This window comes from Siphateles boraxobius, unplaced genomic scaffold, assembly GCF_051911475.1.
Source record: "Siphateles boraxobius isolate OS27281-9 unplaced genomic scaffold, OSU_SipBor_1 2, whole genome shotgun sequence".
Lineage (NCBI taxonomy): Eukaryota > Metazoa > Chordata > Actinopteri > Cypriniformes > Leuciscidae > Siphateles > Siphateles boraxobius.
Window position 1 is genome coordinate 3,784,444 of NW_027508810.1, and position 24,888 is coordinate 3,809,331.

General features: G+C 42.0%; 1 protein-coding gene across 5 annotated transcripts in view; it reads left to right on the forward strand.

Annotated features, from left to right (window-relative positions):
• The window catches only part of hdx (highly divergent homeobox), a 29,334-nt gene extending 23,120 nt beyond the window's left edge, over positions 1-6,214 (forward strand). For 4 of the 5 annotated variants that reach the window (XM_077235686.1, XM_077235687.1, XM_077235688.1 and 1 more), the window contains 2 exons: positions 5,700-5,822; positions 5,904-6,214. In XM_077235686.1, coding sequence (XP_077091801.1) covers positions 5,700-5,822; positions 5,904-6,053 — 273 coding nt within the window. In that variant the 3' untranslated portion in view covers positions 6,054-6,214. Of the gene's footprint in view, positions 1-1,578; positions 1,700-5,699; positions 5,824-5,903 lie in introns of those variants that run through there. The other variant, XM_077235690.1, reaches the window with a different exon arrangement.
• The last annotated feature ends 18,674 nt before the right edge of the window (positions 6,215-24,888 follow it).

Genomic DNA, 24,888 nt, shown 5'->3' on the forward strand with positions numbered 1-24,888 from the left:
CAACTGATATTCAAGCATTAAGCAGATCAAATATATTTCATATGGTCAGTCCACACCCCGAATGGAACAGCCACTACCTTCAGTCAGTGACACCACTCCCCCAAAGCCAGACAGATCACCAGCAGCTCTCATTTGCTGATGTCATAATTCTGCTCTGCAGTAAACAAACGGTAGAAAAAATAAGCACAAGGGTGAAGTTTATTATCATGAGGAGATATTTGAGACAGGACTGCTCTGACACCAAACTCAAAACTGGCCTTTACTGTCGCAGGGTCCATGCGAATCCCCTCTACCAAAATGATGGACCCCAGGAACGAAACTGACTGGGCATGAAACATGCACTTCTCCACTTTGACAAATAACTAATTCTCCAGCAACCGCTGCAGCACTCGCCTGACGTGCTGGATGTTCAGCTGAAACAAACAAGAATAGATCAGACCGCCATCCAGGTACATAAAGACAACTTTATTTATCATGTCTCTCAGAACGTCAGTGACGAATGTTTGGAAGACAGCCGGAGCATTAGACAGGCTGAAATGTAAAACCAAATATTCAAAGTGTCCCATTGGTGTATTAAAAGCTTTCTTCCACTTGTCCCCCACCTTTAAAAATGGGAAGAGTTGCTTAAATCCAACTTTGTGAATCTAGCCCCCTGCAAAACCTCAAAGGCTGAAGACATAAGAGGTAGGGGGTACCTGTTCTTAATAGTTATGTCATTCAGCCCCCGATAGTCAACGCAAGGGTGCAAAGAGCCATCATTCTTCACGAAGAAGAATCCCGCATCCACCGGAGAGGAAGAGGGATTGATAATGCTGGCTGCCAGAGACCAGAGATATTTTTTCATGGCCGCTTGCTCAGGATTGAACAAGAAGAAAAGCTCGCTCAGGAGAAGTTCAAGAAGGTTGAGCCTGTTGTCTATTCACTCATGAACCTACGAAAGGGAATGTCTCTGTTACGTATGTAACCCTCATTTCCTACTCATAGCTGCATAGCATTGCCATACTTTCACTTCAACAAGCTAACAAGCTAGTTATGTCACTAAGTTCTTATGTCATTATTCCTTTATTATACATAGCTCTCAATGAAACATGAGAGCTATGTATACTATAGGACTATGACATAAGACACAATAAACACGATAAACAAATACGAACTAAACACAAGGTTAAGGAAGCACGACATGATCAAGGGGCAAGGAAATCACATGACATAAGCAGGAACCATAACTATGAGAAATTCAAAGAAGTAGGTTTCTGAAATTAAATTGGCAAAAAAAATTATTGTGACAATGAAAGTCAATTTGCCTATTTGATTTCAGAAATCATTCCCCTTCTTGCAGTTCCAGTCCATACCCAAATTACTTAATTTCTTCTGTGGAACACAACATATGTCCAGTTGGATGAATTCGCAGTATGGCTGTCTAGGGACTCCCTTCCTATGCTTCTTCTCTCATTGTACCAATGTAAAAGGTGCAATTTTGTGCTTTATAAAGCTTTAAAGTTAGTCATAATGTGCTAGTGTTGTATTGAATTTATCCAGCTGGATATTCATGAAATTATCACATTTTGTGTTCTGTAGAAGAAAGAAAGTCATTTGAGTTTGGATTGGAACCGCATGGACAGGAAAAATAATTCTTTCACCTCTGAATTCTTCGCTGTCCCAAAATACAGGCTTCATACTGGTTTGGAACAACATGACGGTGAGTAAATGATGACAGAATTTGTGGGTGAACTATTCCTTATATTCTTAATTTATTCACTTTTATTACAGCGCCAGTAAACACCTTACACAACTTTCAGTTTTTAGTTGTTTCTCTAGTTTGAACTATGCAGCACGTCCCAGTGGATAACGGAACGCATGCTCAAAGAAGTTTTGTTTACTCCCGGTCCCAGACATCATTATTAAACAGTGCAGCGACATAAAGTGAAAAGCGTTTCAATTCGACACACACCTCTTTGTTACAAACCACAAATCACACAATGATCAAAGTAGCATTGATTCAGATGAACCAGCTTGATTCCAGCTTGATCCTGGCTCAGTATGTGGATGTATATACTGGCTATTGTGTACTACTGGCTAAATGGCAGCTGTACCTTAATGTTTCAACCTGTTGGACAGACAGCATCACTTCCCACCTAATGCCGGTGTGACATATCCCAATCAATTTTTCACATAATGTTTGTTCATCTAGGCCAGGGTGAAGCTTGGGTTCCTTGCCACTGTCACCTTTGTCTTTCTTAGTTGGGGACACTTAATATTCAGTAATATTATTGACTTAACTGCACTGACACTATCAGATGAGACACTCAGAAATCCAAGCCCATGACTTCACATCGGCCTGTCAACCCACACACTCCTTCGGCTCCACCGTGCTCGACATCTTTCAGGCTCCACCGGGCTCCTTCATCCGGCAAGCACCACCTTGGTCAAGTGTCACCCTTTTTTCGCCCCAGTCATCTGGGTCTCCTGCTGCACCTCAGCCTTCCACCCCTTTGGCTCCACTGGGCTCCTTTGTCCTCGCCTCCACTGGCTTCACCTTGGCCCTTCAGACCACCAGTGTTTCCCTGTGTCCGCGGCCCTTTGGCTCCACCTGGATCTCCACCTGTCCTGGCTCCGTCTCAGACAGTTGGACAGTTGCTCAACCAGCCCCTCTATGGTTATCTCCTCTTCCGCTGGCCCTGTGGTGGTCTGCTCCTCCAATGGCTCCTCTGTACACTCTTCCTCCAACTCCTACATGGTTCCCCGCCTCTCCAGTCTTGCCATAGACTATTCTGCCCTGGGGTCCTAACCCCCTTCCCACCCCCTTATAGAGATCATCACCCATCTAGTCATTATGATACAGTTTTTGTTTATGACACAAGGAGGCGCCTTCTGGGAGGGGGGAATTCTGTCACATTTATGACCTGTTTAGTTTGTTTTTTTCATATAGTTTCTTTGCTTGGTTTGTCTCTGTTCATTTGGTTGTCATAGTTACTGATTTGGTTTCCCTTGTTACTGATTTTGTTCACCTGTGTCTTGTTTGTTTCCTCATGTTGCCTTTTGTTTTTATAGCCCTCAGGTTCATTAGTAGTTAGTCTGTTCTTGCTCAGTCAATGTTTGATTTAGTTTTCCATGCTCCTTCATTGTCCTGTATTATTGAATGTTTTTGTTTTCATTAAATCCTCATCTCCCCTGCATGTTGAACCAAGTCTTCACATTAGGGGCTTTCACAATGGAGGAACCATTTCATAGTTCCTAGAACTAATGGTCGTAAGTACCTGCTTTTTGGCGCGTTTGAACCTTTAGGAACTAGGAATGATTTTAGTTTGAGGAACGCCTTTTTTGGGGAACTAAATTGGCTCCTACTTCAGGGTAGGGTGTAAACCAGCACAATGGGAATTACCAGTGACATTAGTGTACGCTGATTGGCCAGCACCTGCGATTTTTTTTAAAAAGCTGTGTGCACACAGATTATAGCATATATATTTTACTCCACAAACTAACTCTAAAAACATGGAAAACAGTGATAGATGGACCTCTGGATAGATGGAAATTTGAGGGGACCAAGTTAAACATGATTATGTATTTCTGCTCAGCTAGCGACTTTGGATATCCACCACACGGCAAACACTTATACTTTTTCATATACTGTCTACTTTCTTTGTATAACAGTTCTATCAAATAACGTATTAGACAGGCCTGTTAAACAGATCGTAAACTAAAGACGTAGTATATGAGCGCTGTCTGCTCAGGATCTGGTGTTCTCAGCGACATCAAAATAAAAGTCCTCCCCGCTATCAAAATAAAAGTCACAACAACAAGCGTGGCTTACTTCACTTCAGAGTTCCTAGTGGGGGTGTGAATCCAACAATGTGTCTTGAGGACATTCAGCATCAGGGCTGATCTGGCTAAAGGATCGCGCCCTGAACCATTTTAAGCCCAGATAGAAAGCCCAGATAAAAGTAAAATGCTATTATTTTGTTTAGATCCATGTCCGAGGCAGTTCGACTTCACAAGCGCATTTCTTTAGACACACACGCAAACAAACACACACAAACTTCTACGGAAGACTTCTCATAATTTCGACTTTATTCACGTAATATTTCGACTTTAATGTCGGAATGCTAGAAGAAATTTTTTTTACCGATTGTTTTTTTTTTACGTTGCAGTTTAGGGATTCCATACTGGCAACCACAGCTGCTGTTTTATTTTGTTTTACAGGTTTATTTTTTAGAGTGTGGGTTTTCCCATGCTCTGTATTTGATTAACACAATGAGTTATCAAAGGGGTTTTCTGTTCCTGTCACAGGGCGCTCACTATAGTAGTCCTAATCTTGAGGGATATAAAAAAATGGTTGGATAAATGGAAAAGGTCATAGCTCTCTTGTAGGTTTAGCATACATACTAGACTTTGCAATGAGTGACTGAATAAACAGGGTTATATAGGCACAGTTAACAAGGGTAATGACAAACAGGTTGAAGTGATCAAACAATAATGAGTCCAGGCAATGGGTTATGGGAAATGCAGTCCATGATGATATATCAAATAGGGCTGGGACAATAAATCGATTAATCGAGATTCGTGAATCGATTCCAATGTTTCCGAATGCAAAGCCATTCTCTCTTGAATTGATTCTGAACTTAGTTTTTAACAGCAGATGGCGCTCTAGGCTAGTTTTTAACCGCACACTCAAATGCTCACAAAGAAGAGCGCTTGTGTGTTCGGCTGAGTCTGAGAAAGTACTTTCACCTCAGAATGCTTTTATGACGCGAGATTGATATAAACAGCCCACTGCAAACACCCTTGTACTTTGGTTTAACCTTTTAGAACTTTATCAATGATTATTTTATAAATGGTTCAAGTGGTGTGTGGAAGGCACTGGAAGCCAGCAGACTACGGCTGTTTCTAAAGCATGCAGTGTCATCTGAGGTTAAAAACTAAGCTCAGAATCATTTGGAAAATCTCAGAATCGATCCAGAAACATTTCTCGATTTACAATGCATTGATTTATTGTCTCAACCCTAATAGATCAAAGATGGAAGGAGTGCCCTCTAATGGCTATCATAGGCACTCCAGCTGGCGTGACACTGGGGAATATAGGACCATTTTTCATGTGTTCACTATGTGCTATATAAATCTGGGGAATATAGAAACCTGGGAACATAGGCATGAACACATCTAAAAACTTCGCTTATCACTGTTATCATTGGAAAATCTGGCTTGGATCCTTATCAGCTGAGCAGTCTCAGACCTACTTTAAACCTGTTCTTATCCAAACTGAAAATGTAGACTTTGCCTCTTAGCTACAATCTCATTGGCTTTCTAATAATGTTTGTTACTCTTTCAATCTGGTTTTTGCTCTTCCACCACAAAGAAACTACTCTCCTGAAGACTGTCTTCTTCTAGCAGCTCAGTCTACAGTTGTCTTAGATATTGAACTAAGCATCACATTTGATGTACTCTCCTATCAGCATCTCACTAATAGACAACACACTCTGGGCTTTTCATATCTTAAATTGTGCACGCTTGCATCTTAGTTCATCTCTCCATGTATACATGTATTGATCTTCCCCTCCTCAAAGTGCAATTTTACAACTGATATGTCCTTCATCATGGGCAACTTTATTTATCACTGAAGCTAAAATATCTAACTGATTAATTGGAGATTGTGTGAAATATTGTGGAATAATAGTTTAAATATTGGTGATTTGTTCCCTCAGAATGAAGAAGTGCAGTTCCTTGAGAGTGAGCTGCAGAACCAGAAACAGAAGTTCTCAAAGTTGAAGAGCTTCACCAAAAGCCTGCTGATCGCTGTGAAAAATAAAGATAGAAAGAAACAGCAGGTAGGAAAACAGTTGGGGTAAACTTTTAGACAGCAATGAAGGAAATCAAATCTTGATCAGTATGTTTGTCTGTGTTCTCAGGAGCTGTTAGCCAGTCTACCTCAGAAAGTGAACGAGGACTGGGACCTGGGCCTGGAAAATCACAACATGTCTGGCATAGAGACGCCCACCATCCAGAAAGAGTCCTCTGTATCAGAGGCGGAGGGGGACACCGATCAAATGAGACTATAAATGCAGGGCAGATTCCACCTCTTCTGTTACTCACATGTGCCACATAGTGCCTGTGGAAACGAACCAATAACTGTTGGACCCCACAAGTCATTTTCTATAGCATATCAGACTGCCTTGGCCAGGTCCAGTACTATCAAATAAACGCCACTAAGTCAACACAAGATCTTATTGTGTCTTATTATTTTTATGATGACTGGAAGCATACAATGTTCTAATTGAGATTATAATTAAGCAGGTTCAAACAAGCAAGAGTGCTTTTCTGGGATGCGTTTACCAAAGCCAAATGCGTTTTCTCTTGCAGGTTACAAGAGAACTTCTGACCATATTTGGCTAACAATGGTTTTGGGAAACGCACGCCTGAATGTTGACACGCCTGGGATTTGGAAATGGCTGCAGTTAATTGCAGCTGTGCTGATATTCAGAATGACAGCATGATTCTATAAGAAAGTAACTTGTGTTTCCCAGTTGGTTTGGATTTTTGTTCATTCTCAGTGAAAACAGCTGTGTCCAACTGTGCATGACAGCAAACCTCACACAGACTGAGAGTCAGTCTGGAAATGTGTATGTGAGTTGAGCGGAGAGTCTTATGTAGTCACTATGTTACAACCACCTGGCTCTAGGTGAAGCAACATAAAGAGAGGAGGCCATACATGGAAGTCAATTTAACAGACATTTAAACATTTAATCAGAAATGAATCTTAATATTAATGCAAAAAAATAACTAAAAGAAAAATCAATCCAGGGCTGAAGGGGAAAAAGGTGAACGGCACCAGCAGACTTGCTATATACCTTAGTGTACGTTTACACGACAACGATATGCTTAAAACGGTGCTTACAAAAATGCATAAGGAGAGCTTTATTGTCCCAATAAGGTGGCATCCATTAAATAATTTTAATAAATATAGTAATTTACACTCTATGCTATTATTTCATACTGTTAATGTACAAAACACCTCATTGGTTTCCCACCGATCGCTCACGAATCTCTTTCATCATTCAGCAATTATCTGGAACAGCATTGAGATGGGCTGAGTCGCTGTGGGCACAAGAAACTGAGGTTACCATGTCATTACAAAATTTCATTAACCATATCAAGGAAGTTTTCGGCCATCCAGTCAATGATTCATCCATCAGCGATAAGTTAATGCAACTTCGACAAGATAAGAAACCCGTTCCAGAGTATTCCATTGAGTTTCGAACTCTGGCTTCAGTGAGTGGTTGGAACGAAAAGGCTCTTCTGGCTGTTAATCGTGGTGGTTTAAATCCTGCACTCCGTCTCCAAATGGCGATCTATGATGATAATCTGGGGCTGGAAAAGTTCATACAGCAAACTCTCCGTGTCCATCAACGATCTCAGGGCTGTTATCGAGATGCTCGACATTCTCATGCCACATCCCCTCATGTCCTCACTAACCATGAGTCTGAAAGACCCCCAGAAGAAATGCAAGTCGATACTCACCGACTCACCCAGGCTGTACGTTCTCGTCGTAGAGAATTGCAGTTATGTCTGTACTGTGGTGTTAAAGGTCACTTTCGACTCTCATGCCCCATTCGACCACGTCAGATGACGGTAAGCTCCGTTCAGGATCACCTCGCCGTATCGACACCACTCACTATTCCTGTAACCCAAAAATTGAAACCCCAAAATTTCCATGTATCCGTAGCAGCCATCGTCGATTACGGATCAGCGGGGAACTTCATATCAGGGCGGCTCTGCAAGAAACTTAACCTAAGATCGACATTCCCAAGCCATATTCCATCCATGCAGTGACCGGCGAACCCATTAACAAGGGGTATGTTACAGCTCAAATAACACCCATCCAGTTATACATTGAAAATATTCACCACGAAATGTTCGAACCTTTCATTCTTCAAAATAGTCAAGCAGACATAATCCTAGGCTGTCCATGGCTAATTCGTCACCAACCTACCATAAATTGGCAGTCCGGTAAGATAAACAGTTGGGGATGTCATTGCCCACTTGAGAAAAGCCCACACTCTGCTCCACCTGGTGCTGAACCTAAGAAAGCGCTCACTGTGAGTTCCACCTCCATCGAAAGCCCCACAGAAAATCTGTCTCATTCCCTCATGTTATTCCTCGTTCTCTGACATATTTAACCCTGTCACTGCCTCCAACTTACCACCTCATAGACCATGGGATTGCGCCATTGATCTGGTCCCTGATGCATCGATTCCCAAGGGTAGAATTTATTCTCTATCAATTCCTGAACAGGAATCTATGCGGAAGTACATCGAAGAAGCTTTGCAACAGGGTTACATCCGTCCTTCTACATCCCCTGCTGCCGCTAGTTTCTTTTGTGTTGCCAAGAAAGATGGAGGTTTAAGACCATGTATCGACTACAGAGCCCTGAATCAAATCACCGTGAAATTCAGTTACCCACTACCTCTCATTCCAGCAGCCCTCGAACAGCTCAGGGAAGCCAAGATCTTCACCAAATTGGATCTGAGGAGTGCATACAATCTGGTCAGAATTAGAGAAGGGGATGAGTGGAAAACTGCTTTCATCACGCCTGCAGGGCACTATGAATACCTGGTCATGCCGTATGGGTTGGTAAACGCACCTTCCGTGTTTCAAAGCTTTATGGACGAGGTACTCCGAGACTTCCTGGGAAAGTTCTTGTTGGTGTATATAGATGATATTCTGATTTATTCCAAGAACCCTGTTGAACATCAACATCATGTGTCCCTGGTACTCCAAAGACTCAGAGAATTCACCCTGTTTCTAAAAGCAGAAAAGTGTACTTTTCATCAGACCAGTGTCGAATTCCTGGGATACCAACTGAGTGAAAGAGGAGTGGAAATGGATAAACGAAAGACCGAAGCCATCATTTCCTGGCCAACTCCTCAGTCGGTAAAAGAACTCCAGAGGTTCCTCGGCTTTGCAAATTTTTACAGACGATTTATACACAACTACAGTATCTTGACAGCTCCTCTGACCTCCCTGTTAAAAGGAAAGCCGAAGATCTTACTTTGGACCCCAGAAGCGGAGCTTGCCTTTAATTCACTCAATGCCGCATTCACCACTGCACCGTTGCTCCACCATCCAGATCCAGAGAGGGTATTTGTGGTGGAAGTAGATGCCTCCACTACTGGGGTAGGAGGAATTCTATCCCAGTACTCTGACTTATCCTCCAAGACCATACCTTTCGCGTTCTTTTCCAAGAAGTTATCTACAGCAGAAAGAAACTACGGCATTGTAAACCGGGAGCTTCTGGCTGTGAAACTTGCCTTAGAGGAATGGAGGAATTGGTTAGAGGGGGCGAAACATCCATTCCTAGTACTTACCGACCACAAGAACCTCCAGTACTTGAGAGATGCTAAAAGACTCAATCCACGTCAGGCCCGATGGGCACTATTCTTCACCCGTTTCCATTTCAGAATCTCATATCGTCCAGGCTCAAAGAATACTAGAGCGGATGCCCTCTCTCGCAGCCATGCCCCAGAAACTCCGATGGAGGAACCTGAGACCATCCTGCCCGAGTAACTGTTTGTCAACCCCATCCAGTGGGAAATCAACGAGCAATTATTGGAATTGTCACGACAACAACCTAGAGTCCCAGGATGCCCCTTTTTACGTGCCTGAGGATTTCCGCAACTCTCTCATTTCATCAGCTCACTCCTCTGTAGGCACAGGTCATCCTGGAATAGGCAAAACTTTCTCAACTCTCCAACTCAAATATTGGTGGCCCAACATGCAACAGGACATCACAACGTTCGTACAAGGTTGTATTCTCTGCGCCATGTCCAAAGTTCCCAGAAATCTCCCTGCGGGTAAATTAGTTCACTTCCTGTCCCACATAGACCCTGCTCACACATTGGAGTAGACTTCGTCACGGATCTTCCCCCTTCTGACGGCAACAACTGTATCCTCGTAACCATCAATCGGTTCTCCAAGGCATCCAAACTAATTCCTCTGAAGGGTCTCCCTACGGCTTTTGTCACTGCTGAACTTCTGATGGAACATGTTTTTGGAAACTTCGGCATCCCAGAGGACATCGTGTCCGACAGAGGACCCCAATTCATCTCCCGAGTTTGGCGAGCCTTTTTCACTCTTATGAACGTGACTGTAAGCCTATCATCAGGGTATCATCCGCAAACAAATGGCCAAACCGAATGAAAGATCCAGGATGTAGGACGCTTCCTGCGTACATTCTGCCACACCAACCAGAATATCTGGAGTCGATATCTAATTTGGGCAGAGTACGCACAAAACTCCCTCAGACAGTCATCCATGCAGTTAACTCCTTTCCAGTGTGTGCTGGGTTACCAACCCCCATTGTTTCCATGGTCCGGCGAACCCTCAGAAGTACCAGCAGTAAATAAGTGGTTTCAAGAAAGCGAAAGAGTGTGGAATCAAACCCATCATCACCTCCAGCAAGCGGTAAATCGCCAACAGCATTTCGCAGATGCTCGTCGCCGTCAAACCCCTTAGTATCAACCCGGACAGTTAGTCTGGCTCTCCACAAAAGACATCCGTCTACGTCAACCTTGCCGCAAACTCAACCCCAGATACATCAGACCATTCCCCATTGTAAGACAAATCAACCCAGTCACCTACCAACTTCGTCTACCCCCAGAACATCGGATCCATCCCACGTTTCACGTCTCCCTCCTGAAACCTCATCACCCTCCTGTACCCAACTCAGCCACAGAACCGGTTCCGGAAGATGACCCCCCGATACCGCCTATTGAACCAGAGCCCATTTATCTGATAAAGGAGATATTGGACTCCCAACGTCGAGGTGGTCAGCTCGAGTATCTGATAGATTGGGAGGGGTATGGACCAGAGGAAAGATGTTGGATACCCGGGAACGACGTCCTTGATCCCAATTTGCTCCTTGAGTTTCACGCTCAACATATTGACAAACCTGCACCACGGCCCAGAGGTAGACCACCACGACGTCGGGGTCCAAGGTCCGCTGGCGTGGACTCCCGAGGGGGGGGTAATGTCAGGAGCCAATCAAACACAACATCCTTCACCACACAACGATCACTCTCCCCAGGATACTAATCACCTGCACCTCTTCACAATCAGTAAGCCTCATCAACCCCTGCATAAAAACACTCACCACAACCTCAGTCATTGTCAAGCCTCCAACAGGAACAGACCATTTCCCTTATCTTCCGAAGTCTCTGATATGTCCAGTTCCAGCCAAGTAACGTATACTCACCTGTGAATTACTAACCTCTGCATTCCTGTTCCACTGTCTTCAGAGATCCTGTCCGAACCCGTGTTTCCTGCAATCCTGTCTGGATCCTTGTTCCTCGAAATCCTGTCTGGATCCCTGTTCCCCAAATACCCTGTATTCTCCTGAGTCCCTGTGTTCACGCCGAGTTGTCACTCCCACGACGACATCTGAAAGAGAAAAGACAAGTATAAGAGATCTGTGACTGCTTGACATCAGTTAACCTGAAGAGGACCTGCTCACCTGTAATCTGCCCCGCACGTAGTGATCTTCACCAAATCTGCACCTGAACTTTGAATACTCACCTATGCACTTGTGTCACGTTAAATAAAGCTGTGTTTGGATTCACTTACCTCTGTTTCCGTGCCTGTATCCTGACATATATATATACAGGTCCTTCGAAAAAAATTAGCATATTGTGACAAAGTTCATTATTTTCCATAATGTAATGATAAAAATTAAACCTTCATATATTTTAGATTCATTGCACACCAACTGAAATATTTCAGGTCTTTTATTGTTTTAATACTGATGATTTTGGCATACAGCTCATGAAAACCCAATCTCAAAAAATTAGCATATCATGAAAAGGCTCTCTAAACGAGCTATTAACCTAATCATCTGAATCAACTAATTTACTCTAAACACCTGTAAAAGATTTCTGAGGCTTTTAAAAACTCCCAGCCTGTTTCATTACTCAAAACCGCAATTTGAGTCTGGAGTAGAAACATTCAGAGCCACCGTGCACAGGCGTGTGCAGGAAATGGGCTACAGGTGCCGCATTCCCCAGGTCAAGCCACTTTTGAACCAGAAACAGCGGCAGAGGCGCCTGACCTGGGCTACAGAGAAGCAGCACTGGACTGTTGCTCAGTGGTCAAAAGTACTTTATTTGGATGAAAGCAAATTTTGCATGTCATTAGGAAATCAAGGTGCCAGAGTCTGGAGGAAGACTGGGGAGAAGGAAATGCCAAAATGCCTGAAGTCCAGTGCTGCTTCTCTGTAGCCCAGGTCAGGCGCTTCTGCCGCTGTTTCTTGTTCAAAAGTGGCTTGACCTGGGGAATGCGGCACCTGTAGCCCATTTCCTGCACACGCCTGTGCACGATGGCTCTGGATGTTTCTACTCCAGACTCAGTCCACTGCTTCCGCAGGTCCCCCAAGGTCTGGAATCGGTCCTTCTCCACAATCTTCCTCAGGGTCCGGTCACCTCTTCTCGTTGTGCAGCGTTTTTTGCCACACTTTTCCCTTCCCACAGACTTCCCACTGAGGTGCCTTGATACAGCACTCTGGGAACAGCCTATTTGTTCAGAAATTTCTTTCTGTGTCTTACCCTCTTGGTTGAGGGTGTCAATGATGGCCTTCTGGACAGCAGTCAGGTCGGCAGTCTTACCCATGATTGCGGTTTTGAGTAATGAAACAGGCTGGGAGTTTTTAAAGGAATATTTTGCAGGTGTTTAGAGTTAATTAGCTGATTCAGATGATTAGGTTAATAGCTCGTTTAGAGACCCTTTTCATGATATGCTAATTTTTTGAGATAGGAATTTTGGGTTTTCATGAGCTGTATGCCAAAATCATCAGTATTAAAACAATAAAAGACCTGAAATATTTCAATTGGTGTGCAATGAATCTAAAATATATATAAGTTCAATTTTTATCATTACATTATGGAAAATAATTAACTTTATCACAATATGCTAATTTTTTGAGAAGGACCTGTATATATATATATATATATATATATATATATATATATATATATATATTAGAGGTGGGCATAGATTAATTTTTTTAATCTAGATTAATCTCACTGGAATCTTGGAATTAATCTAGATTAAAATGGCTCATTTGAATTCTGCCGAAGGCATTCAGAATATGTGTGCTACCCAAATAATGTCTAAAAGTAAGTTTTTGAGAATAGTTTGCCTCGCGTAGGGATGTGAATTTCTGCCAAAAATGCCATTCGACAATAGAGGAGCAAAAGTCGAATATCGTTCAAAGAAAGTTATAAAATAAAATAAATAAATAAAACGCACAATTACAACGACAGAAAGGGAGGCCAATTTCATCTTTAGAGATTTGTCATCAAACAAACTGTTTATTAATTGAACAAGTAACATGTTTTCGTCGTTTTTTTTTAAACATAGTAACTTAGGCTAATTGGAAGAAGAAAAAAACAATAAGCACGATGTAGCTACAGTCCGTTTTTGCATCGCCAAACCAGATGCTCGTTAGATCAAAAAATAATGTCATAATGATTTTATGTGAACCTGCCTTTACCGGCAAAAGCCTCATCCTTTTTAAACAAATTAGTTTCAATCAATGTAAACTATTCGTGTGACTATGCCCCTGCGCAATACACACACATTACCGAGGGATGGCGGGTGTTCATTTCATAAACTTTACACAATGGTAGCTTATTTATTTTGTAACCTATAAATTAATGTATATGTCCAACGGATAATGTCATACTTTTTAGTAGTGCTATCGTGGCGTAATGATCTGTTTGGTTGTAAAATGTATTACCTGAAATGAAATGAAATCGAATGTATCGTCCTGTGGTATCATTCATTCACAGACAGCTTACGAAGATGTTCAACTAATAAAGATCTTCATCGCTGGCAAAAAATATGATGCATTTGCAGATTTGCTTTCACTAGACTAAACTGTAGCTCTTGGTGTTCTTAAATCTTCCTGTTACGACTCCGTGTCGAGTGTGATTGAACGCGCTTCAGTGATTCAGTGCGTGAGGACTGAACAGAACTTATTCGCGAACCGATTTAGACAGATCTTCCAACTTGTTTGATGAAGTCTTTGAACAGAATCGACCCAAAAGAGTGATACATTTGTAAATTGAGCATCGCTCATGCCCATAAAATACAGCGCGCTTGGAATAAACTCATTTAACAACATGTAAAGTAACGAGAGGAACGATCGCCCAACGTAACATGTAAAAGTATACACCTTGTGTCCCTGACAGGAAAATACCCTGCTGCGCAATTTGCGCGAAAATATAACGATATTCGAAAAAGCTATTTTATGATCCCAACCCAACTTTGAGAATAGATTAACGGCGATATTTTTTTTATCGCCCGATAAGATTCTCACGTTAACGCAGCACGTTAACGCTGATAACGGCCCACCACTAATATATATATATATATATATCACTATTTTCACTTATAGTAAATAGCATATCGCTAAGAAATTGATGTTATCACTCGCTGCCGAATTATTCTGAAATTCAGAAGACAATGATGTAGGGAGACAATTCAAAGAACAATGGACAAAAAAATTACTATGCCTTAATTCTTTCTGTGTTAAACTGATGTGTGTCGTTTGTTCAGATACTGTAGGCTATTGCTCTTAAATGTAATGAAAATATTATTAGATGGTAGACCTTTTCCATGTTCTACCATTGTACTGTTCGTCCCAGATTAAATCTGAGAACTCGAGAGCTAACACAGCTGCGCAAAGTCCTAACCTAGGGATAGTAGGTTCATCTGGAGGTGTCAATTTAGCTTTACCTAAGATGAAACCAACGTTGGTCTGTCCATCTTCATGGATAGTCTTAAGGTATGCTACTTCTCCAATAGCCTTGAAAGAGGCATCTGAACAAATGCACAACGCTGTAAATGTTGCTTTTGAGAGTGACTTCAGGCCTCTGAACATGAATTCTTTCCAGGTCTTGCAATGAATTTCTCCACATTTCCCACTCTCTGCATTTCTCTTCTGGGAGGGGCTCGTCCCAGTTATCCAGTTATTCCCTTTGACAGCTCTCTTAACAGGAATCTTCCATGAATCGTGACAGGTGCTACAAAGCCTAAAGGGCCATACAAGCTGTTAACTGTGGAGAGAATGCCACCACAAGTCAGAGGTTTGCTGTTATCTGGTGAGTGGAATATAAAGGTATCTGTTGATATTCTCCAGTTCAGGCTGAGACTACGCTGAGCAGGCATGGTTTCATCTCCGAAATCAATATCTTTGACACCTTCAGCACAGTCTTCAGGTGGAAAGGCTTCCAACACTAATGGGCTGTTAGGACATTATCTTGTGAAGCCTTAGATTCGATTCTGCCAGGGTGTCCTCCGAAGTAAATCAACCACTTCAAAGGCAGTAGGAAATGATCTCAGACCGTTGTCCACATAAAAAAGTTATAGGTGTCAGTTCCATTCATAGGCTCTCCTTCTATGGCAGCCCGATGAAGTCTGCGCAAAAGGCCCGGGTCAAGTTACATTTATTTTATTATTATAGTTGTTCAGTGTTCGAATTCGGCCAAAAATGCCGTGAGATGAGATAGACGGCAATGGAAGAAAATAAGGAAGAAATATGGTGCGTGTTATTGTTGAAAATAAACGAGGCAAGGTGGATTAAGGCCATCAAGCTATAGATCGATAATATAGCACGCAGCCGGTGGGCAGTTTGGCATTTCGGATGTGATGGTTGGCCGATGTTGTGTGATCGCTCCAGAGGTTGTTGGAATTATATGGTGAATATCATCGGGTCAATGACGTGACGGGTCTTTTTTTTGTCCAAAGGCCTCAATAATAATAAAAAATAAAACTATGACATCAAAAGTATGTAAGGTAGTACAACTTGGTCTCTTTTATTGAATCCAAAAGGTTTTAAATATATTTTGATACAATAAAGGTATTTTAAAGATTTTGAAGTGTCAAAAGGTCATTCGTTCTAACCGTCCGAAGGCCAATACAGCCATTAAATTTGTGATTAAAATATCTTAAAATTTAATAAATTTATATATTTTTTATTCTGGCATGATTTTACATCATATATCAACATAGTGTAAAATGGTATGTGTAGAATTTTATGTAAAAATAATAATAAAATTATGTGTAGATGTCATTGTTTTGTTATGAGAAAGAATGTCCGGAAAAATGATTTTCATTAATGTCATTCGGAGCATAGATATACATAATAAAGGCTAGATGTCTTACGGCAGAGTCTCTATCGTCATCACTGGCGGCCATCTTGTCACAGGCAAGCTTTCTGGCAGTCTCTGTGGTGCCTGATGTAAGATCTGTGATCTGCACAAACACAAATACTGTTATCTCGCTGAAATCTTGACGGATTTACAAACGGTTTGGTTTCTTACAAACGGTGTTAACGTGGCTATAATTCCCTCTTGGCTCTCAACGAAGGCAGTCGCATTTTCTCTCCCTCTCCCTCCCCTCGCCTCTCCTGCTTTGCTTCTCTCGTCACGTCTACTGTCTTGTACTTTGAGAGACTCTCGCTACACTGCTCTCCAAAACCAAGAAATTATGGATTTGATCAACTGGTCTCTCAACGCAATTGACACCATCTTCTCGACGAGAAGCTTGGGTTCGGGGGAACCTGACTGCCCTGCCGGGACGTTCGCAGCTGGCTACACGATGGACGCGTGGGAGAGGTGGCGGGTCGTGTGTCTGGCGGCTCTTTCCGTGGAGGACGTTGAAGATATCTACCTATTCGGCACCATGATAACAGGTCTTCTGCCGATTGGATTAGGCATTGCCCTGGTTTATCGAGGAACTAAGCAGACGGTGACAGCTGTCAAAAGCCCCGCAAGGCTGCCCGTGATGATTGAAGCGGTGGGCAGAGCTGTCTGCACTCAGACTGGGTCTATGAACCACAATATGGATAACATCATGGAGAAGCTCACAGCTTTGCAAAGGCAAATGGATCGTTTCAGAGACCAAGACGGACCAGGAGAATAGCCTGCATAAATTGAATGCGGCTACTCGCCCGAAGACCAAACAATCCCAATCTTATCTGTTTCGGCACCCCCCTACCAGCACTGGCCTTGGCCAAGGCCGCTGCTGGAACAACAACTCTCCCGGAAGAGCACTGCAGTGAGCCGCTCTTGCATTCCTTCCCCGACTCCTCAGACACCTGCTGATTGTTGACTCTGCCTGGGACATGATCAAGGTTGTCTCCATGGCAACTTGCTGTGTATCGCTATGACAATCCTGCGGACTGAGGCTCCTAGATTATGGTGCTGGCTTAGCGACTCTCTCCAGGCCTACACACACATGAACTTACACATACACAGATATGCACCTAACCCACACCCCATCCCACGCCTTCGCCGCTTCGTACCCCCAGTCTGACAGGCGGGTCTGTGACCAGCGCCATAATGGCTGCAGGACCGGATGCTGCTTGTCTGGGCTGGACATCCCCCACTCCCCACCATGTTGCAATGTCTTGTTTGTAGAGTGTACTGTTTATGTGCTAATGTTGCTGAGGTGTTTTTTCCTGTTCCCAGACTGTTCTCCTTACAGGAGCATAGTCTGGGGGTCGCCTTTTTTTCTCCTCACCTCTCCTCATGTCATGCTGTTTTTTTTTTTTCTCAAGTTGGCGCTGATATAGCAGCCTCGGTAACACCTTATTACCAAAGCAAATTCCTTGTATGTGCACAACACTACTTGGCAATAAAAAAAAAAAAAAATAAAAAAAAAAATTTGATTCTGATTCTGATGCTTGAACATGTTGAAATTGCAACTTTTCTTTTAGAAAAACGTCTTAATCGTGCAGCATAGTTGTGTATCACGGCTACTTTCTAATTATATAGGTTTTACTGACACCAAGAACGATTTTATGACAACTAATCGTTTGTCTAAATTACCATCTTATTAGCTGGCTAATAACAAGAAGCTGTGAGTGAAGCATTTCTTTATGTACACTGCCGTTCAAAAGTTTTTTAATGTTTTTAAAAGAAGTCACTTATGCTCACCAATGCTGTATTTATTTGATTAAAAATACAACCAAAAACAGTAATATTGTGAAATATTACAATTTAAAATAACTGTTTTCGATTTTAATATATTTTAATGTAATTTATTCCTGAGATCAAAGCAGAATTTTCAGCATCATTACTCAAGTCTTCAGTGTCACATGATCCTTCAGAAATCAGTATAATATGATGATTTGATGCTCAAGAAACATTTATGATTATTATCAATGTTGAAAACAGTGGTGTACCTTTTTTTAGGTTTCTTTGATAAACAGAAAGTTAAAAACAACAGCATTTATTTGAAATATAATCTGTTATAATTGATATATATATATCAGCACACACAACGGCTGCAACCACAGTGCGGTCCCCCCATGACAACCCTCTGGATTGAGCTGAGTAGGGAACATCTCTAGGGTCTTCAAGTGGGCACCTTCCATCCTCAGTGTTTCGTCGACTAGCCCACGACACCTCAAGAGGGCCTGACAGTGACTCTGGCGTCCCAGAGTCACCCCCCTCCGTCCCCCACTCAACTCAGCCCAGCTTACTGACCTCTAGATCCCTCCTGCTGCTGAGACCTAACCACAATCTCACAATCTCTCCGCAACCCAACCATATGCGCCAACCCGTTTGACTAAGGCTGTCGAGCCCCACTGGTGCGTTAATCTGCAGTTTCATTGGCAACGGTTCCGTATGGCATACCACCTACCGCAAAACACAATATCTGCCCAACCACCCGTCATTCACGCAATATACACAGGAACGTAATGACTGTAAATACTATACAACCTATACAAATAAACCAACAGACTCTTTAAGTTTTCAAGAATTCTACGAAAACGTAGCATGGCGGCCTGTACACAGCCAGCTAGAATCTTTCCGTCTCAACCACAGCCAGTTGCTGCTCCTTTCTGCTGCTTCAAATAAGTTCTTTACTGTGCGACGCAACTCTTGGCCACTGAATCCGACGTCTCTGAGAGTGTGCCACAAAACCTCGACAACCCACTTCCACTGGATAAACCTGGACTTTCCATCCCTGCTGTTCTGCTTCAGTGGCCAGATGAGCATACCGCAGTTTCTTCCTCTCATATGCCTCATCTACTGCATTCTCCCATGGCACTGTTAACTCTATCAGTTGAACAATGCATGCTGATCCAGACCACAAAACAATATCTGGTCGTAGGTTAGTGGTGGCAATCTCAGGTGGAAAAATAAGCCGTTGATCAAGATCAGCCAGCATCTTCCAGTCCCTAGCAGCTTCCAGTTGTCCTGGGCGAGAATTGGTGTTAGCACCTTTTCTTGGTGGTTGCTCGCCTGGGCGGAGGAATATTGTCTTCTGCGTGTAATGTTTTGCTAGAATAGGCGGCAACTTATTGGTCATACTACGCTTGCCTTCCAATGCTAAAGCCAAACATCGCAATACTTGGTCATGGCGCCAAGTAAACCGACCTTGGCTAAGAGCCACCTACATCCTGTCAAAATGTGCCTTAATGTGGCAGGGGATGAACACAAAGGACAAGAGGGATCCTCTCCTACACAGAGGTTTAGGTTCTGCGGTGATGGGAGAACATCATATGTTGACCTAATAAGAAACTGATCCTACTCTCTTCCATTGACCAAAGGTCTTGCCAGCCCATTTTGCGTTGTTCCACACTCTCCCATCTCATCCACTCTCCCTGCTTGGCCTGGGAAATGGCCTTTATACATCTTATCCTCTCCTCCTGCTTTCGCAGCTCGTTGACTACCAGCTTCCTCCTTTGAGCTGGGCCTGTCTTGTGCCATTTAGGAGGAACTAAACTGAGCCCAAAACCCCCTCTTCCATGCTGTACCTGTCCCACGATATCCCCAATTTGAAGGTCAGCCTTTGCCTCTACTACAGATTTCTTTGCTGACCACTTTCTTTCAGTTTTTACCACAGGGGCTGCCTCCCTTACACACACACACACATATATATATACTGTATATGTTATAAATATAACATTATAAATGTCTTAACTGTCACTTTAGATCAATTTAATTCCTCCTTGATGAATAAAAGTATTGATTTATTTTATTTATTTCCCCCAAAAAGTAAAATAAAAATTCTTACTGACCCCAAAGTTTTGAACGGTAGTGTTTAATTTTACAAAAGATTCTATTTCAGATAAATACTGTTCTTTTGAACTTTCTATTCATCAAAAAATCCTGAAATAAAAATTTAAATTATTTTTAATTATAATACTAATATTCATATTATAAAAGTGTACCGTATATATATATATATATATATATATATATATATATATATATATATATATATATATATACAGTGTATATAATGTATATATCATGTTGCCATTCTGTACACTGAGTTTTGGTAGCCTATATATTGATTTAACATAAATAACATAAATACCTTGTGCGTGTGTATATTCATTGCACCTATCTGTTCTGTTCAATGTTATTTTCATATGGAAGTCCATGGTTATAGTTATTCATAGGTATGCAGTGTCATAACTACATCTCTGACGTTTATAACAAACCAAACCGTTTGAAAATCGGTAAGAAAATGAGCAAGTTACGGTTATTTAAAAAGTACATGCACCATTAAAACACAATGTCACGAGTGAGCTAGCTGACTGTGACAAGATGGCCGCCAGGTGCGGACGTCGACCTCCATTGGCCAGCAGCGCGGACGAGACATCTAGCCTTTATTATGGATATCTATGATTCGGATCAACCAATATAAAGACACCATTTTGGATCAAGTCATGTGGTCAATATCATGTGACAGGATGTGACATCATTCAGACACCTGCAAAGGACCACACAGTTGTGAAGCAAAGTAAGTAACTCTCTCTTAATTATTAGAAAAATTATTATTTTCACTTGCTCATATGCAAGTCCCCAAATATCAGGTAATTCGGTACAACCGCTATAAAACATGGATAATGTTGTAATATTTTAAAAACTTGTACTACATATAAAATGTAGTCATTTTGCTAGATAGCTAGCCAACTAACTAGCTAGATATCAGCCTGTTAGCATTGAATGAAGATTTTGTCATTCGGTATAACCAAAAGTGTAATTCGGTTAAACCGAAATGTTGGTTGTACCAAATAACAGCAATGTATGTTGGTCATATTTGTATTAATTTTTTATTAATAGAAAATGTGCAGAGTAATTTATTACATAATTTTGACTGAATTTTACCTTTGCAGATGCCTTTATCAAATAAAGAAAAAGCAGCTCACTACTGGGCAAGTAGTGATCAATGCTGATCCTGTTAAAAAAGAACAGATGCTAGCTTCTGAGATCCCCGCTGCATCCATCGAAGCCCCTCGGGGCGCCGCCGCACATGCTGGCGCCGCACCCCAGCTGCTGATGGATGCCACTGCTAATGCAGCCGTCGCTCCGCAACAATCACTTCAAGAAACCCTCACTGAATTCCGTCACGCTCTTCAGAACTACCGACCTGCCTCAGTAAGTCCCATGGCCAAACCAGCTTCATATTCAGGCGAGGAGGAGTGCAATGGATTTCTTCTTCAATGCAAACTCTACTTGGAGGTAAACGCTCTGCAGTTTATTTCTGAAAGAGCCAAAATTGCATTTATAATTTATCTGCTCTCGGGTTGTGCATTAAACTGGGCTCAAGCTCTCTGGGAATCCAATGCAGCCGCATTACAGTCTTTAAATGGATTCTTTGAACATTTTCACACTGTATTCACACAAACTTCTAGTGCCATCTCCGTTCATGATCAGCTGTTTTGCCTGCAACAAGGCACCTCCTCTGTTCCAGATTACGCTTTGAAATTTCGGACGATCGCGGCAAGCAGCGGATGAAACGAAATCGCTTTTATGACCGCTTATTGTCAAGGACTCAACCCAGATGTCGGGCTACAATTGGCCATCTATGATAACACCATTGGGATTGCAAACTCATCCAACGCTCGATCCTCATAGCCCAACATACTTCGTTACTTTACTTAAGTATTTTTTTCGGGGATCTGTACTTTACTTGAGTATGTTTTATTTGCATCTACTTTTACTCTTACTCCACTACAATATTAAAGACAAAGTTTACTTTTTACTCCGTTACATTTCCCCATGCCTGCTCCAAGTATTTATTACACTGGCTTTCCAAGCCAATGAAAAACTTGGTTTTATTTTGAAAAAAAGAATGCGCAAGCTCTTTGCCAGCATACGCTCACATAGCAGTCAGTTCGCCATTGTGGAAGATGACCGCAGAAACAGGTGAAGGTGCAGCTCTGCCCAGCAATGATCCCGAGATTTCCGCTTACCTTGAATCTTGCACACCTTCTGTTTGATGCAGCTAATGTTATGGAACATGTCTATTGCAGAGCTGCCAACTCTCACTCATTCAGTGTGAGACTCACGTAATTGACACTTTCCACACGCTCTCACGACACACATCCATTTTCTCACGCAGAGAAAAATCGCGAAGCAAAGAGGACATTGACACCGACAGACAAGACAGATTAGGTTACTTTTGATATGAAACAAATTATCAGCTCTCAGATTCTGTCAATTTTATTACGAAATTTAAACAATAAATACCGTTTTGGAGCTTTTAAATGTGACGTGACAGATAGCTAGCGCCTGCTATGGGGTGCCGTTAATCTCTTTACCACTAGTTAATTGTAAATAAACACAAATGAACAATAATAGGTAGCCTATGTTGAAAGATACAGTACAACTTACCGAAATGTATATACCTTATACATAATATCAATAAATCAGTGTTTTTCAACCGCGGAAAGAGGTCAATAAAACAGCTGGAGAACAATATGTAACATAACGTTACATTTACCTCAGGAAATAAAACAAAAACATTTAATGACCATAGCATGTTAGTTGGCTAGAAAAATTTGTATTTTATAATATATTTAATATTAGTATAAATTAGTATTTTGTTAAATGTGCGCTATATATTTATTATATTTTTTATTATATCATTAAGATATTATAAAGTTGTTATTATAATAAAAATCACATGTATTTTTAACATGTAATAATACCAGCTGACAGGGCTCTCTGTAGCCTATGTTTACAGAATTAGGTTAGATTTTCTTAATTTAAAAATTAAGCATAATATGCTGTCACTAAACTTAATGAAATTGTTTAGAATTGATGCAAGGTGCTTCGTTGTCTCTTATGATTGCAAATCTAACAAATTCTTAATTGCAGTATCTAATAATTTGTTCAATTAAAACATTGCATATCACTCCCAAAACAATTGATCTGTTTAATTATTTATATTTACAGTTTGAATATTTACTTTTTACTTTCGTTACTTAAGTACGTTTTAAATCGGATACTTTTGTACTTTTACTCAAGTGATGTTTGAATGGAGGACTTTCTACTTTTACTGGAGTCATTTTTTATTTAGGTATATATACTTTTACTCGAGTATAATTTTACTTTTACCACCCCTGATCACACTGCATGCTTGTTTAATTCCCCTTAACGTCCTCACATCTCCTCGTCCATAAGCCCTCTAGTACCTGAGCCAACGGAAGTCGATACAGGACGTTTAACTGCATCTGAACGTAACCGACGTCGAACTAATAACCTATGTCTCTACTGTGGTGCTTCTGGACACTATCGTGTCGAATGTCCCGTCCGTCCCAGCCGTTCGGCGGTGAGTACTGTAGATCTACCATTTCCAGTGTTTAAACCTAAAACAAACTCCGGTCTTAATAACATATCTGAAACACTCTATTCCAGCGAAAGCACTGATTGACTCCGGTGCGGCGGGGAACTTCATTTCAGCTTCACTACTCAACCGTTTGCAAACCCCCCGTCGACGTTTAAATCAACCACTGAGTTTAAAGAATTTATGTAAAAGAAGTATTCAGCACTGCAGTCCCGAATTACACCTTTCCATCGGTTGTCTACACCAAGAAAGGTGCTCTTTACTGGTACTGGAGGGCTCCACAGCAGATATAGTCCTGGGACACCTGTGGCTTAATCAGCACTCGCCTGACATCTGCTGGACTTCTGGAGAAGTACGTCGTTGGAGTGATCACTGTAAAATGCATTGTCTACGTCCAGTCAAGAAACAATCCTCAGCCGCCATATCCGCTGTCTCTGCAGTCCTGGGTTCAACCTCCGTCGAAAGTCCAGTCACAGAGTCTTCTCACCAGATCCCTCCGGAATACCGGGCATTCCAGGACGTGTTTAGTAAACAACTCGCCACCAATCTACCACATCACCGGCCATGGGACTGTGCTATTGACCTGCTGCCTGGGGCCACTCTACCGCATGGGAAGATCTACCCATTGTCCATCCCGGAGCAGAAGGCCATGGAGGAGAATGTGGAGGAAGCCTTACGCCAAGGATACATTCGACCTTCTACGTCCCCTGTCGCCTCAAGCTACTTCTTCGTCGGGAAAAAGGACGGAGGACTTCGTCCATGCATTGATTACCGCATCCTTAATGCTTCTACCGTCAAGTACAGATATCCATTGCCCTTGGTACCTTCGGCTCTTGAACCGCTACGTTCAGCTCGGGTCTTCACCAAACTCGATTTGAGAAGTGCTTACAACCTGGTTCGTGTACGTGAAGGCAATGAGTGGAAGACTGCCTTTATCACTCCTGCTGGGCACTATGAATATCAGGTCATGCCGTTCGGGCTGTCGAATAGTCCAGCAGTCTTCCAGGGCTTCATAAAGGAGATATTCCGAGATATGCTCCATCGGTTTGTGGTCATCTACATTGATGACATCCTAATCTACTCCTCCAACCTCGATGAACATGTACTACAGGTGAAGCAAGTCCTTAAGCGCCTCCGTGAGTACCAACTGTACCTGAAGTTAGAAAAATGCGAGTTCCATCAAGAATCCATGCACTTCCTGGGGTACGTGATTCAGCCAGACGGCATTTCTATGGATCTAAATAAGGT